The sequence below is a fragment of the Strix uralensis genome, chromosome 4 (assembly GCF_047716275.1).
Source record: "Strix uralensis isolate ZFMK-TIS-50842 chromosome 4, bStrUra1, whole genome shotgun sequence".
Lineage (NCBI taxonomy): Eukaryota > Metazoa > Chordata > Aves > Strigiformes > Strigidae > Strix > Strix uralensis.
The window spans coordinates 31,890,014-31,902,679 of NC_133975.1; the positions used below are offsets into that span (position 1 = coordinate 31,890,014).

The 12,666-nt window shown below is 42.7% G+C and overlaps 2 protein-coding genes across 5 annotated transcripts in view; one reads left to right on the plus strand and one right to left on the minus strand.

Annotated features, from left to right (window-relative positions):
• The window catches only part of PPAT (phosphoribosyl pyrophosphate amidotransferase), a 49,268-nt gene extending 36,936 nt beyond the window's left edge, over window positions 1–12,332 (minus strand). The window contains exon 1 of one of the 2 annotated variants that reach the window (XM_074866262.1): window positions 12,129–12,332. In XM_074866262.1, the coding sequence (XP_074722363.1) occupies window positions 12,129–12,256 (128 nt within the window). In that variant the 5' untranslated portion in view covers window positions 12,257–12,332. Of the gene's footprint in view, window positions 1–8,436; window positions 8,570–12,128 lie in introns of those variants that run through there. The other variant, XM_074866263.1, reaches the window with a different exon arrangement.
• PAICS (phosphoribosylaminoimidazole carboxylase and phosphoribosylaminoimidazolesuccinocarboxamide synthase) overlaps window positions 1–12,666 on the plus strand; it is a 41,609-nt gene that overhangs the window by 19,198 nt on the left and 9,745 nt on the right. For all 3 annotated transcript variants that reach the window (XM_074866259.1, XM_074866260.1, XM_074866261.1), the window contains 3 exons: window positions 146–547; window positions 1,937–2,002; window positions 3,055–3,245. In XM_074866259.1, coding sequence (XP_074722360.1) covers window positions 146–547; window positions 1,937–2,002; window positions 3,055–3,245 — 659 coding nt within the window. The remainder of the gene's footprint in view (window positions 1–145; window positions 548–1,936; window positions 2,003–3,054; window positions 3,246–12,666) is intronic.

The window sequence follows — 12,666 nt, forward strand, 5'->3', positions numbered from 1 at the left end:
TTGTAAAATTATAAGATTTTTGAATCAAGAGATTATTATAAACATTAATTAATCCTTCAGCTTGTTACCAAGTCATTAGCTGCAATTACATCTTAATGTACAAATATTCAGCAATACTCAGTTGTTGTTTCATTTATGTTTTCAGACAATCACATTCCCTTGGAAGAAGCACAAAATCACTTTAAAGTTATTACAGTTAATGATACTGGAGCGGGAAAACACTGGAGTGATAATGAAGTCAGAGCTCTCATAAACATATGGTCAGATGAAAAGATACAACAAATGCTTGAAGGGGCCACAAGAAATAAAGAAATATTTGAGGAAATTGCCAGGAGGTTAATGAAAAGTGGTATAGACAGAGACTGGAAACAATGTCGCACAAAGTACAAGAACCTAAAATATGAATACCGTGCACTGCAGAAGGAAAATGAGCATCTTGGAAATCCCAGGAGAAAAATGAGATTTTATGATGAAGTAGACTGTATTTTAAGAAGACAGCCTCTGGGTCCCTCGAGCTGGGGATGTGAAAGTTCAAGTCTCCTATCAGGTACTAAAACCTTCAGGGCTGAGATAAAGCACTTAAAATGAAACTTAAAGTTGCCTGTTGACCTGTAGGAGGTGAAATACGTGGCCAGAATGGGGAGGGAAAATAATTGAAGAACCTGTATCTGCATGGTCATGCAGGCAATTCTCAGTGAATGGAAATGGTCTTTGGAGGAGTTTAGAAGTGAGAACATAAAAAGTGAAAGCACCTGAAGTGTTCAGTGTTATTGGAGGATCTTTGTGCTTTTGGAAGCTTAAGTGAGATACAGTAAAATGGTGCCAGAAAACGTGGCAGGTTTTAGAGGTGATCTATCAGTCATGTAAAGTCTTACGGATAGAGAGCTGCAAGCCCATACCATTTAGAACTGTGGAAATCTGTAACAATCAAGCCAAGTGCAAGGGCTCCAATAAAGCAAACTTCATTAATTCAATTCACATCACAGTCAAGAGAGAGAAAAATCCAGGGCAGTGGTGTTTATTTGAGCACTTGTAATTGTTATATTAATTTTACTAAAGCAGAATCAGTTTTCTAAATAGAGTTTGCTTCTCTTTTAGTATCAAAAGACCTCTGATCTAGGAACCACACAGCTGATCTCCAGGGGCACCTGCCCCTGCTCCAGGCAGATCAGATGCTCTTGTAGAAGCAACTTAACCCCTGCACCTTAGAGATCAGTGTGTTATAGTAAACCAGAACTAATTCTGATTTTTCTCAGTGTGTTAGATAGTAATTTGCAACATCACAAATGTTAGCTGAGGACTTGAACCATTTCTGCAGCAGAGGCCAGATGGACAGCTTGAGCAGAAACCACTGGATCCATCCTTAAACCAGCTGTCCTCAGTCATGAATCATGGTCCTAATGTGGTGTCCAAGGGCATCATACAGTAGTGCCATTAGTTGGAGGCTGGAGTGACATCCACACAGCCATGCAATGACACCACTACTTCTTACCTGCCTTACTCCTTTCCTCAATCACATTTGTAAGACAGACATTTTCTTCCAAATCCAGAAACTGAAGATATTACTGCTCATTTCTGCTCTCTGTGAATGGAATTTGTCAACATCAATAATATTTGAGCCAAACTGGATGTTTTACATTTTAGGATGCTGGGAAAGGACTGTGTAATCTGTGCTGATGCAGGAGACAGTAAAACAATAACCTTTCAGGAAAGAAGCTTTAGTTATTAAGCTGTTTGAGGCATCTGCCAAATAAATGTGTCTCTACCCTTATTTTATGTGCCAACCCAGCACCTAGCTTTTCTAGAAGATTCTCACTGCTCCAGGGTCACTTGTCCCAATCCATTTGCTTTTGTACTATAAAGCTTTTTGGTGTATGACTGATTGTGCTTGAGAATCTCTGCAAAATACTTAGTCACCTTGCTTTTCTCTTCTAAGTTTCAGTGGGAGATGTTACAACAAACACAGGATCCTTGAGTATCAAGAGAAAAACATGGAACGATGGTAAGAGCCCCTGACTTTTCAAAGCATCTATACAATGCTGTTGAATGGGATGCCAGATTCTAGTTTCCAGTACTCAAACAGTTAAAAAAAAAATCCTAGAATTTAACACCAAGCTCCAAACCAACATTCTTCTCTCACCCTCAACAATCTGCAAAAGAAGAGTCCTGATAAAAATGTAGGCCTGAGGAAAACTGCAATTTCTTTATTTCAGTCCTCATCCCTGGTATGAATGAAGTAAACATCAGAAAATACTTCTTTGATTTATAAGAATCACGTGCAAGGAAAAGACAAAAAGATTTTAGAAAGGTGTCTTAATTACCTGTGTTGCTCAGAGGAAAATAGGGACAATATCACAGTCATGGTTGTTTTCCTCATATTATACTGTGTGACAGTAAACGAGAGGAGCAATTATATAATGTCTCACATGTAATGTCTAAGATGTTGTACAAGAGAAAACAGGTTAAGACAGCTATTCCAAGGAGAAGACATGGTATAGAATCACAGAGAGAAAAATGAAGGGATGGATGGAAATACACAGCATGCAATCTGATATAGGAAAGGTCAAGAGTTTATTTTTTCTTCCTGGCAGAATTGTCAGGCCCTAAATAATCCAGAAGTCCAACAATGAGGGATGACAAACTTAGTTTTTAGTTTAGTTTTTACTAAAATGATGTCTTGTCTACAGACAGACGAAAACAAACAGACCCAAACACCACATTTCTGAATTCAACCTGCTCAGTTCACCATCACAAACTGTACTAACAGGACTAACTCTGTGATTAAACATACTTTCATTTATTATTAGATAAGTATGTCTTGCAAAAGGCACTATCTAGTCAAAGCTGGAAGTTTCAAATATGAGTGATTTTTACAAGGTCTGCTTAATTCCTACTTGTCCTTATACGATGACCACTTACACAACACCAGGCAAAGGCTTGCCAAAAGAGCATAACAGAAGGACAACATTAGGAAAACCTAGCATGTGCTAAACGTCAATGTCAGCAGTTCATTGACTTGTGCACTCTAACTACACACTTTGCTTTTGTCCACAGAGGTGTCACCTGTTCCCCTTAAGAAAAGTTCTTCTGAAAACACCATACTCCACTTCCAAAAGCTATTAACAGAGAGAGTCCACACAGTAACGGAAGGCAAAAAGTTACTGTTAGAAAGGCTTTGTAAGCAGGAAGAAATGCAAGACCTCAACAGAACGCAGCTGTATGCTGATCCATCAGCCATACAACAGGTTGGTTTAATGAACTTTCTATGAAATTAGCATGCAAAGATATTCTCTCAGTAAGAAACTGAATAGACTTATTTATGGGTGTAGGTCACCTGCTTGCTCCCCTTTAATATATTCACCTTCAGTCTCTTAAACTAAAACAAGGTATGAGTTCCCATTGTAGTCCATAACTGTGAGCTTTTAGCAATGACGTCAGTTAGCCTAATAAAAGATACAACCTCTGCCTACATGCCTTGGCTCACCTACATGCCACAATTAACAGACTTAATTGAAAGAAAATAACACTTTGACTGATCAAAGCAAGTATGTACAGTTAAAATTCCATCCCACCATTTCCAATTACCATCTCTACCACCTTCCTAGCAAGTTAGTCCTCTGCAATTAACCAGTTGAAGCCATAAGAGAACTTCCTTTTGGTTAGGCAAGGCTGGTGCAGAAAACACAACACTTAATTCCTTTATCAGCATTTACCCGCATGCTGGCCCCACCACTTGCCTATGCTGGGGTGGGGGGACCACTAAGGTAAGGTGCTGGGCAGCAATGAACTGGAGAATCCAATGAGCCAGAAAGAAAGTACACAAAGTTCATGGCCACCTAGAAGGCGCAGGCATGGGTTCTCATCCCTGTTCTGTACTGGGCAAGGGGTCTGCCTTGTCCAGTAACCAAATGAAGTACAGAAAACATAGAAACAGTGCAGGGAACAGTGATGTGGTAAGTGACAAATACCATGCCATAACTAACCATTACTCTACAAAATCCTACTAGCCACTACTTCATGTAGTGATTCTGTAAGTCCTCTACAACCTGTACTGCCTGCAAGGCATGCATTTCCAGGGTTTTCCTTTCAGTGTATTCAAGCAGAACAACTCATTTCTGGATCTCAGTCATGTTTGCGCATAGACCCACACAGCCCTGCCAAAGCTAGGTCAGTCTGGGCACGCACAAGGGCACAGCTGAAGTCCAATAGTCAAGTCCTTACTGCAGCAGCAACAGCTGCCAGGTTTTTTTATACACAGAGGCCTAAATTCAATCCAAGTCCCTCTTCATAAAATCTTACACAAAAATATTACTGGATATAGTCCTTTGTTTCCCACTCTATGGTTAATTGTTTTCTTGTTAATTCTTTTATGAGAGATATTACAAAGGTAAATAATTTCCACCAAGGTAGATTTTATCTGTCACTTGACTAGCATTTTTAAAACAATTCTGAGAAGTCAGAGAAAGATCCCTAGAACATCATTGGGTTTTGATCATATTCATTCATACAGTGACATGGACATACAGTTGTTCCAGTGTATGCTTATCTACCACTTTTCACATTTTACATTGGTTTCTCAGTATAAACCTTCTTTGGCTTGTAATACTAGTATCATTGTTGGTTTAAAAATCTTTCTTCTTTCTTTGCAATGAGTTGGTTCAAGGATACATCCTTGAACTTGCATCGTATTACTTGCATACAGAACTACTGTCTTTGATAGGAGAACACGGGATCTGTCCCTGCCATCACAGCAGTCAGGTATCCTTTCAGAACATGCTGAGCCAGCTGAAGACCTCGCCATTCCTAGCAGTACTAAAATCACAGGTTACTCCTTTCACATGTGAACCAGAAAAATGTGTGATCCAACCCTAATTCATTCTAGTACATTTAAACAGTTTAGTTCAATTTAAATTAAGTTTTTTAAATAACTGTACTTAATACGGATCACTTACATGTTCTGCTCTACATCCTGTTCCATGACTGCAAGGCTGAAGTTGATTTGATAACACATTGCAACAAGAAGATCCCCTTTGCTCCATGCTACTCTAAGCAAGCTGATGCTTGTTGGATCCCCTATAAACCAGTTCAGATCACTGACCTGACACGAGACTAGCCCAGTTGGGAAAAAAAAAGCAAATGGTTTTCTGTGTGAGCTGAAGCAGCCCAGCAAGTTCTCAGCTGTGCTAGCCCTAACTTTGAGTAGCTCAAAGGTTGTTTTTGTTGCAGTGTGACTGCCCTGGAATAAGAAAGGCCTACCTGAGGGAGGCACTTAGCACTGCAGAGAAGACAAACTGTTCTTAAAATTCTGAGTGATGCACAAGGTTTCCAATCTTTCCAAAACTTTGCTGTCATTCAGTACAATGTCCCCCCCAAAATGTTCTCTTCTTCTGGGAAATAAAAATACTCATTTTATTTATTAAAATAAGCAGGTATTTCAAGACATAGGTATCTGTTTTTAAACGCTGCTGTTCAGGTGAGAACAGCAAAAAAGCACTGAGGCAAAGGACTGTCTAAATTCTTAGTAGTCAGAGCAGAGAATTGCAGAGCACACTTGTAGTCTCTATTTGGAAACTGTTCGTATCAACACTAGCGGGTAGACATGAAGCAAGAACTGACAGGAAAAAAGAGAACACAAGTGGCTTTCTGAGGAATTTTTTTTTCTCAGAACACTTTCCAGAGAGCGGGATTTACCTGACAAACAAAGGTCCAAAGAAGATGGACTTCCCTTTGTGTGGGATTCCACTTCTATTCTGTATTGTGGCTCCAAAGCAGAGCTTGCTTTTTGTAATTCTTTAGTCAGAAAGCTATCTCCTTCTTTCCTGCTGTTCACATTTATTTTTGGTCAAAGATGGTAAGAGATGTCAACGGCATGGGGCATTTGGCATCATCTAGTATTTATGTGCTACTCCCATTTATACAGACAACAATTAATTTACTTGAATATGTAGGATGCTGAGATAGATAAAGTGGCATCAAGACAACCTTTCTTCACTGCAGTTGTAGTTACGATTCCTTATCACTTTTTGCTTAGAGACAAGATAACATGAATGTTGCACATTTAGAATTCCGGTTGTCTAGAGCTATGGTCTGTCTCCTTTTGACAGCATCTCTCAGGGTAGTGACAACGGGCAAAATAGATGTCACTGGAGTGAAGGATTTCTCAAAAAAAGTACCTTCAAAAATAACATTAGTTAATCCCACTCATCCTTCTAGTGTATTTTTATATCCATCTGAGCTTGTGCTGTGGGTCTGCTCTGATCACAGCTTTACATTTATTACAGTCACACAATATTTAGTCTAGGCACACTTGTTACCGTGAAAGCTGGCTTACAGGCAAGTTAAATGGAAGTTGGGACACCATCTGACACATGCTAAATGGTTACGTGTGAGAGCACTACCATAGGACTAAAAGTGTTTTGGAGGAGAGGCCTTCTTAGACATAGTTCCACAACATGGTTCCTTTTTAGCAGAAAGGTCAGACCAAGTTGTTTCCATGTAACTGCTCCTGAGAATCTTAATATAAATTACATCATGAAAATGATCCAGCTTAAAACCAACACCAAGTAATGATGACAAGAGCAGCAACCCTATCAAAAACAGATCTTCGCTCTTCTCCTTCCTATAAATATCTGCACTATTACCAGGGGACTATTCAGATTACTGTGAGGGCAAATCTGTCTCCTCCCCAGTTTGCAAATGGCAATACTGAAATTTTTGAGGTGTGGCAGATAAATGGAGCAATCACCACTCCCACCTGTATTAAAAAGTTCCATTCTTCTCTAAAGCACACTCATTCACTGAGAAGAGTGGGTCACTTTACACATCTTTGATAGGGCTGTTACCCTGGAAAGTCCTCTGAATGCCCCACTTAGATTATCTCCTGGTAGACCAAACTATATTTGGGCCAAATGCTGCAGAATGAGCTTTAGGGAGCAGAAATGCTTGCATTGTTGGTGGATCCACAAGCACTATCAGCATCACTGTCCCTTAAAAGACTCACCCTCCAGATTCTCACCCTTTGTTCCTTCTCCTGCAGCAAGGTCTCCTTTGTGTTGGCACAAAGCACTCATGTGGCCAAGTGGTTAACCAACTGACAGAACTGATCTAAATTAAAACCTAATAAAAAGCCCCTCCAAACAACCCTGCTTTTTCTTAAGTTCAAGGAAAGTGGTGTAAGAGACCGCAGAAAGAGCAGCCAGAACACTTTATTTGAACTGAACTACCCAACATGAACCTCCCGTGCTGTGTACAACCCTCCCTCCATGCATTAGGCTCAAATTTAAGGTATGAGCAGACAAGCCAACAGAGCAATCCTGTGGAAATTACTGGGAGAGCTGGATCATGCCTACATGGATGACTCAACTACAGTCACTGTGAAGAAAAACGTCTCACTCCAACTCTATGGCTAGGTTCGTTTAATGGAAAGACTGTTGACCACAATAAACATAATGGCTGTCTCTGAAACATCCTCTTGTATATATATATTTTGGCACCACATCCCTTCTGTTTTTTCCTCTCATTCTTACGTTATCTCATTCCAGTTGGTTAGTCCACATCCAGAAGTAAAAGCTGAGACCGAACTGCATTTTCTGACATGTACATCTAAGAGATTTGAACTTGGTTAGAATGGAAATCTGTTACCTTTACTTTCCAAAAACGAGCGTGCAGGAACCTGAGCCCTGCAGGAAGTTATGTAAATCAACTGAGCGGATATAGCAGCTCACCACAGCAAAAAGGTCTTACTCCTCCTCCCTTCCTGCAGGAGTAAGCTTTGTGGCATGTAATTAAACTGGGCTATCAGCACCTAGCAGCACAGAATGGCCTATAAAAGTAATTCAAGGTAGAACTAAAAGATAAAGTCTGACTACATCCACATTCACTAAGTGTCTCTGAAAGTATTCAGGAATGTTCTACCACCACATACAGCATGAATATTGCAGTAAAACAGCATACAGACTCAATCACTAGCTAGACAAACATCTTACCCAGTATATTCCTAGGGAATTTACACAGAATCATGGTTAATTACAAAGTTAGGCATTTAGACAATTAAAACATTTAACACTGCAGTTCTGGCCTCTGGGGATGGGGGATCTGCTGAACCCATAATGGGTTCTTGAGATGAAGAGGTAAATATGTTACATACCAAATTATCAGGATCATTACCTGTAGCATATCCATGTTCCTCAGAAAATTCCCATCTGAGTACTATTGCCATTTTAAGCTTTTTGTTCAAAAGATTCATGGTGTAAAACAGGATACGAATAGGTTGCTAAATAGCCTTTTAAAAAATTATCTTCTAACTAAGAGAGGTTGTACATAAAATGTAGATACCTTCATTATGCTATATTGAGTATAGGTATTTGGAAGGATGGCTGATGGGAAGCAACCAGTACTTTTACCAGATTGAAAGAGAAGTAAAAATTCTTAACTTACGTTGGTGATTATTTGGGTTCTGTTGTGTGGGTCTTAATAGTGGAGAGTAGCAGGGAAGGTATCAAAAAAGCATGTTGGCCAAGCCTCCACTCTCCATTCACTGTGATTCTTGTAACAAATTCCATATATAGACCCTGCTGAGCTGGGACAAGGAGTATTCCCTGACTTAATAGGACTTCCACCTGCACAGAAGAGGCCTTTTAAAGACCTTTTCTAAAAACCTGTACAAAGCTGGATACACTCAGGTTTCAGTACACAGTATTACTGCCAAAAATATTTTCCAGGGAATTTTGCAAAAAGTTAACAGAAATCACACTTGTTGCAAGACTAACTTTGCAAATTTGTCCTGGTCAAGGACTCAAATGACGTTTAATAGATCTGTAACTCAAAAGTACTCCTCCTCCATCACCGCCCCCAAGAAAGTCCTCTCCTTATCCATATCCTCTAACTTTATTTTGGCATGCTGTCAGTGGACTTTGCAGTGACTTTGTTCCCTGGCTTACAAATTGTAAAGATGATTTAGAACATCCACTTTCAAGCCTTGTTAATGTCAACACCAGTGTAACAGCATTAGCTTCAGCAGCTTTAAAGTTTCAAACATTATGAGAATTCACTGCTAACATAGCTGTAAAATGTGTTAAAACCAGATGAAGATCACTTTAAAATGGTCTCAAGTTAAATTGGTACAATGTTCTTAGTGTGTGGAAGGCCTTGATTAGCCTGTGAGTAGGACTGTGACTGGTTTTCATTTTAATTCACAGTTCACCATTATGAAGTAAAAGACAATAAAAAGCCATGTTCTAACTTTTGCTACAAAGGAGTGTGAATTTAAGCCTCAACAATCTAGCAGCTGCTTTTTAATTAAAAAAAAACAAAACCAAAAACAACCAAAAAAACCCCCCAACCACTTTTAAAGTTGCTTATGTCAAGATACTGGAATTCCAAGTCTATCTTCTATCTTTCATGATGTGCCTCCTTGTGGGCCTGCTCCAGAACCTTGCTTAGAAACACACACTGATTTTTCATGCAGAATAGTTTCAGTGAAACAATGAGCACCACTCATACTCATGCTTAAATATTCTGGCGGCTTGATCCAGCATATGGAGTTTCAAGTTTTCATTTACAAACATCCTCACTGAAGTAAATCTCTCCAGTGCTGTAATACCTTTTTAACACTGTAATACAAACTATCAAGTCATTTTAAGCTGTTTATCAGAAACAGCAAAGTCATCCACATTGCTGCAACCAGCTACATCAGAACATAAAGCACAAAAAATTTATGCTGCATGTTTTTATGGCATGAACAAATACTCTGGATCTTTATGTATGCAGATAAGATTTCAAATGTTAGAAATTTTAACATGTTCCCAACAGCTGCTTCGTCTTTGTGGATCAGTCATCTCAAAAAATAAGTTTGATACAATGCCATACTTGAATATTCTGATTTTTAAAATCTAAGATGAAATAAGGGCCAAATTCTGTAATCTGATTTATTGCACAGGACTAATCTGCCTATAAAAGACCATGCCTATGAGTTATCTCAGGCCAGTAGTCATTACCTAAACATCCTTATAATTTGAAGGTGAGGTCTAAAGACTGTATTTTCTGGTGGCAAATCAAATTTCTGTTAGTCACTTAGGCCTGACTGGGACTGCCCTTTAATACTTACCATACCTCTCTTTCATACTTACTTTTTTTAGAGACACTTCTTAGTTTTTAAGTTTAAAAGAATGGGCTTAATGAAACTTACTGATAGAGTTAATGCTAAATCTAAGATTAGCATTAACTGATCTTCAAGAGACATTCCAAAAAGAAGGAAGAAAAACAGCTGTTACCCTGTTACTTCCTGATAGGGACGCCACCTCTTCTACACCTCACAGTAGGAAAAATGAAAAGAGAAACATTAGAGAAGGAAATGGGAACATTAACATCTCAGCTATTTGACAGAATTTTACTGAGCACTTGCATACCTAATTGAACAGACTGTTTCACTTTACACATGCAATAATGTTTATGTCTCTAAGAAAGCACCCCTTAAAATTTTTTACAATGATTGAGTTAGAAGTTCAGAATCAGAGGTAGTGCATGTGTGCCTTTAGGTGTGTATCTTCCTGTAGAACTTGTGAATTGCTTACGGTTTCAATCACAACATTAGTATTACTGTCTACAGTTGTGTCCTCCACAGGGGATATTTGATATTGAAGAGCTCACGGAAATCAAATATACTTGTCAAGTGCCCATCAGAAAAAAAAAAAAAAAAGAAGAAAAAAATGTGTATTGAAAAATCATTAAATAAGGTTGCAATGAAAATTGAGATAGTAAGATGCAAAGCAATGAAAATACATCAATCATTTTATTTCCAACTAAGAAACTCCATGTCCACCAGTGTAAATGTGTAAGCACAAATGAGGTAAGATTTTTTTCCAGCCTCTTCACAGAAAAATGGTGCAACCTAAAATGAGACTATTGATTACACGGCTTTGTTCCTTGGATTCTGCAGCTCTATCGCACCCAATAAAAATATTTTTGATGGACACTGGCAAATATATATATTTATAAATGAAATGCCTGCAACCCAAATAAAATTATCAGTATATGAGAGTCAGGTAGGGATGCCAGTAAAAGTATATGAAACTCAGCTGTAATAAACAGAAAATCTCAACGTAAACATTTTTCTGTTGTCGGTCCAAACCAATTTCAGAGCAACTTTTGTGTGTCTCTGACCAAAGAACATACCGTTTTATCTATTCAGTGCACGTGCACTTAGAGAAGCCCACCTCCCCAGCCTGTCGGGAATGTGATTTAGCCCACGTTTTGCAAGTGGGAAGTTAAGCACAGCGTATAGGTGTTTGTACCACGGAAGCCAAGCATGTGCGCGTTTGGCTGTGCATGTCTTCCCCCGAGGAGGATGTTCCGGCACCACGGAAAATAGGGTTAGTGCATGTCAGTGCGTAACGGTATGACTTTGAATACCAAAGGGAAGCAGAACCCAAACCGCGTTTTGCAGCTCTGCATCCCCATGGATCACAGTGAAGCTAGTCGGGTTTACATCGCCATAGACACGTCCGGTAGAAAAGAAGTTTTATTATGTCCTGGTGATGACTCTAAACAACTGCGGCTCGCAGCAGCCTAAAAACTCTTAAGAGCCACCCCACGTCGATGGCCTCGGTCGGTGTGAACTGCACTTTAACGTAAGCGCCTCGAGTAACGCCGGGCACGGCAGACGGGCCCGGCCGCGCCGCCGGCAGGGGCTCAGCGCCCGCGCGGCCCCGCGGCAGGGACGGGGCGGCGGGCGCGGCCGCCGGTGAGCGGGGCGCATCTCCGCCGCCCGGCGGCCCGGGCCGGCAGCAGGGGCGGATGCGACTTGAAGGAGGAGCAGCCGAGGTCCCGAGCACGTCCGGGAGCTGCTCCTTCCTTCGGCGGGGCCGCCGGGATGCTGCCGGGGCGCTCCCGCCGGTGAGGAGCGGGAGGAAGGGGACGGGACGCTCCGGAGCGGGCAGGAGGCCCGCGGCCGCCCCCCTCCCGGCCCGCTCCTCCGCGGCGAGCCGGGGCCCTCCCGGCTGCACGTGTCAGCGCGGGCGCCCGACCACCCCCCTCGGGGCAGCCGCCGCGGCCCGGCCCGCCACGGAGACTCCGGTCTGGGACGGTGGTCCCGTCCGGCGGGCTGCCGACCCCCTTCGCCCCCCCCTTACCTGTGCTGCAGCCCCACCAGCCCCAGCGTGATCACATGGGGCACGTCCAGCTCCGTGGGCCACACGCCGGAGGCGATGCAGCCGAACACGCCGCATTCCTCCCGGATGCCCAGCTCCTCCAGCTCCATGGCGCGGGCGGCACGTGGCGGCGGGCGGCCGCGGCCCCGGCCCCGGTCCCGGCCCCGCTGTGGCGGCTCCCGCGCGCTCCTGCCGGCGCCGCGCGCAGCCAACAGCGCCGCGCCGCGCGGGGCCGCCGGTAGCCTGCCGGCGCGGCCTCCCTCATTTACATACGGGGGGGCAGCCCCGGAGCCCCCGCCGCCGCCTCGCCCGTCCCCTCCCCGCCCCCTCCAGCCGGGCCCGCGACCCCGGACCCGCTGCCCCCGCGGGGCGCAACATGCCGGGGGGGGCGGGGGGGGTGTTTGCCCGTGGGTTGCGGGGAGTCGGGGGCCGGGCTCGGCGCGGCGCCGGCATTGGCCGGGCAGTGGGGCCGGGGCCGTGTTTGCCCGGGGGCGGGGGGCGGCCGGGGTTCGCCCGGGGG